Source organism: Mytilus trossulus, chromosome 12 (assembly GCF_036588685.1).
Source record: "Mytilus trossulus isolate FHL-02 chromosome 12, PNRI_Mtr1.1.1.hap1, whole genome shotgun sequence".
Lineage (NCBI taxonomy): Eukaryota > Metazoa > Mollusca > Bivalvia > Mytilida > Mytilidae > Mytilus > Mytilus trossulus.
The window spans coordinates 54,291,849-54,295,364 of record NC_086384.1 but is presented as its reverse complement, the minus strand read 5'-3'; the positions used below and the strand labels follow the sequence as shown (position 1 = coordinate 54,295,364).

Genomic DNA, 3,516 nt, shown 5'->3' with positions numbered 1-3,516 from the left:
ATAAAAAAACACAACAACAGAAGGTCACCAACAGGTCTTCAATGTAGTTAGAAATTCCCGCACCCGGAGGCGTCCTTCAGCTGGCCCCTAAACAAATATATACTAGTTCAGTAATAATGAACGCCATACTAATTACCAAATTGTACACAAGAAACTAAATTTAAAATAATACAAGACTAACAAAGGCCAGAGGCTCCTGACTTGGGACAGGCGCAACAATGCGGCGGGGTTAAACATGTTTGTGAGATCTCAACCCTCCCCCAATACCTCTAACCAATGTAGAAAAGTAAACGCATAACAATACGCACATTAAAATTCAGTTAAAGAGAAGTCCGAGTCTGATGTCAGAAGATGTAACCAAAGAAAATAAACAAAATGACAATAATACATAAATAACAACAGACTACTAGCAGTTAACTGACATGCCAGCTCCAGACTTCAATTAAACTGACTGAAAGATTATGATTTCATCATATAAACATCAGGCACGATCCTTCCCGTTAGGGGTTTAGTATCATACCATCATAAGAACACAACCCGTGTCATGCCAACAACTGTTTTTATAATAAATGTGTTTAGTTCCGACGCAAAGACCTTATCAGTGACTCAATATTCACGCCAAAATATGCAATCTTTAATGACTTGACAACAGTATCGTAATTATATCCCTTCTTAATAAGTCTATTCAAAGGTTTTGTAAGTTTATGAAGAAAAAGAACATTAACAACAAAAAAGCCCGACAAAACACTAGAGTAGTACAGAATTGAGCATCTATCAGGACATTTACTACGCGGAAATACTCTTAAAACTTAGTCAATCAATGACGCAGGGTACTTATAGTACAAAACTTAAAACGGAAACTCATCGGCAACACACCACATGTAAAAAAACCTTTTTCAGAAATTTATACATTCAATTGATGCTGTTTGCACGTTCAAATGAGTGACCGAGTCTAGAAATAGATATGTCATGTTCATCAAAATGGTATTTCTTGACCAAACTAAACAAAGTTATTTTTACTGTGACTTTAGTTGCACTTTGTTTACTTGTCCTTGGATTTTTAACGCCATTTTGGATTTTGATATCAGTTGAATTCTTTTTCCACGAATACAGTAGAAATATAGAAGTTTACTCTTTTTATGAACTACCCGAGACAGAATATCTTGGTCTCTGGCAGTGGTGCTTTAAACATTATGGATGTTTTGATTTATCATTATTGGCTAAATATTTTTCCACCCTTTACAAATCTGATGGTAGAGAAGATACGCCAATATACAAGATAAACAGCGTTATAAGTATGTTAACATATAAATAGATGCAAGGTTATATTTTGTTTTAATTAGTGGGTTCTTCTTTTACTTCAGAAATTATAAAGTATTAAGCTTGTGTCAAGAAGTCGAGATGTTCTTTCTCTTTTTGTACTCATTATATAACTATTTCTTATTTGAGGAATAATGAATAAACTAAAATAAACGGTGATGTACGTTTGAATAAAGTCATAAAAATTTTAGATCTAGATCGTTTAGATACTGACGAATCCAATCAAAACAGTCTTTAATTTTACTCCTAAATGCTTCAAAATTTATTAAGAAAAAACAGCCGCGTTCATGTACTACCTTTTTTAGTTGACCTATTCGATTCATTCTGTGTTTGGTTGATCATTCGACGTCATACAATCGAAGAGGTATCATAAAAAAACCAATCAGAGATGATCATGATGAAATTAAACTTCAAGATTAGGGAATTATTGAATCGTCCTTACTTTCAATAACAATATTTTGAAAAAATTGCATTGTTGACGTTTTCATGAAAATTGGTAAACAAATAACGTTATACGTAGTCAAACAAACTATCATTTTAGAAAAGAGGGTTTCATGAACTAGTTTTCAACTAAAATCAGTTTGAATGATAAAATTCAGTCCACAAATTGATCTTTACCCGAAATGTCATAGTTTGACGTCGTGAAAATAACATTTTTCGTTGGAAACGTCATTACCTCCTCTATAACTGTATCATATGTCCGTTTAACAACCCCAAGTATTGGATTTGATCTAACTTCTCTGCACAGTCGAAATGGGAATTTCTTCGGATCTATCATAAGAAAATGCTTTAAAACAATTATAACGTTTCAATGTAAAACAATTTAAATTATCAGATTCGCGTTCACTCGGAATAGATTTAAAAAAAAATCTTTTTAAATTTGTGAACAAGTTCAAGATTGTTTTCACCATCAACGCGGAATGACTAAAATTATCATAATCCCGTTTACACGCAATCTACTTTAACTTTTTAAGATATTTTTAGATTTGTGGATAGTTTCAAGATCATGTGCCACCGTGGCCGTCGTTTGTGCAATCTCGTTTTCGATTTGGAAACTATATTTCATCTGGAGACGAAAGTCTAACCATGTCCGTGTCTACCATAGTGTGTCAATTGTTGTGAATTTCTTCATTAGTTAGTATTAAAAACAATAATACGCACATGTCAGAATATCCTATATATTTATATGTTTATCAAATTTTGAAATATACAATCGTTAAATCTAAACATAGCTAATAAAGTATACTATAATGTATGCTATTTCAAAGTTGCGTTGTGAAAACAGTCCAATAATAACTATTACCTAATTCTCTGTGTTGATGACGAACCAAGCGTTCGAATTGGATATCACCTTTTTCTACAATCCATTTAAGTTGTATTCGAGTACGAATTCTCATTTCCTTCGAGTTAAATAAACATAAACAAAGTACTTTTTGGTAACATATTACATTAGTTTACATGTATCTATATTGTAGGTTCTGCTTTAACTGTATGCTTGGTAACGTTTGGTGTCGCAACACAAACCTTGGATGAGCTGAAAAATTATTACATATCGGAAATTAGTATAATACAAGACATTAATAGATATTTTTTTATTTCTTTCTGGATGGTTTCTGTTTCAACATTATTGTACTTTTGTAAATGGAATACTAGCTGTAATTAGTCTATATAGTTACAATGCTAACAACACACACGCCGCATCTGGAAGACTCTCACAAGTGGTTGGGCGGAACCATGGGGATAACTTCTGATAAATAATTATCGGTTGATAATAAATAACTTCTTGCAACCAAGGAATTGTATATTTAAAAGGAATGGAAACGCGGCTCGAGATTAATCGGGATACCAACAGCGCACCCGCAGAGCTATAAACCATGTATGGCTCAGGAGGAAGTATGATGAATAATATAAAAAATCATGACGGAGTTCCATTTCCTGTCATATAAATCGGTCTTTAAATTCACGGGGTCATCTTGCTTGAGACGATGTAAATGAGATAGAAACCCGAAATCAAGAATAAACTTTTATTCCTAGCAAAAAGTAAGGCCTTAGGTATCATTTTAATGCCTCATCAAACATACGTTTGTAATATTGTATTGAGTAAATTCTCATTAGAATAGACCTCGGTCTTGAAAATTGAGGGAGTTTCATCCGGATTTCAAAACAAAAAATACTGTGTTTTGATTTTTTCCTAAA

General features: G+C 32.8%; 1 protein-coding gene across 1 annotated transcript; it reads left to right on the top strand.

Annotated features, from left to right (window-relative positions):
• The first annotated feature begins 927 nt into the window (after positions 1–927).
• Positions 928–3,007, top strand: LOC134693726 (uncharacterized). Its single transcript, XM_063554626.1, has 3 exons — positions 928–1,295; positions 2,305–2,454; positions 2,796–3,007. The coding sequence occupies exons 1-3, from the start codon at positions 965–967 to the stop codon at positions 2,981–2,983; spliced, it is 669 nt and encodes a 222-aa protein (XP_063410696.1). The 5' UTR covers positions 928–964; the 3' UTR covers positions 2,984–3,007.
• The last annotated feature ends 509 nt before the right edge of the window (positions 3,008–3,516 follow it).

Excerpts from the sequence above, each read along its gene's own strand:
- LOC134693726 (XM_063554626.1), top strand. The coding sequence starts at position 965 with ATGTCATGTTCATCAAAATGGTATTTCTTGACCAAACTAAACAAAGTT. Across the intron at positions 1,296-2,304 it reads CAAGATAAACAGCGTTATAA|ATTTGTGGATAGTTTCAAGA; the intron begins GTATGTTAACAT and ends AGATATTTTTAG. Across the intron at positions 2,455-2,795 it reads TGTTGTGAATTTCTTCATTA|GTTCTGCTTTAACTGTATGC; the intron begins GTTAGTATTAAA and ends TCTATATTGTAG.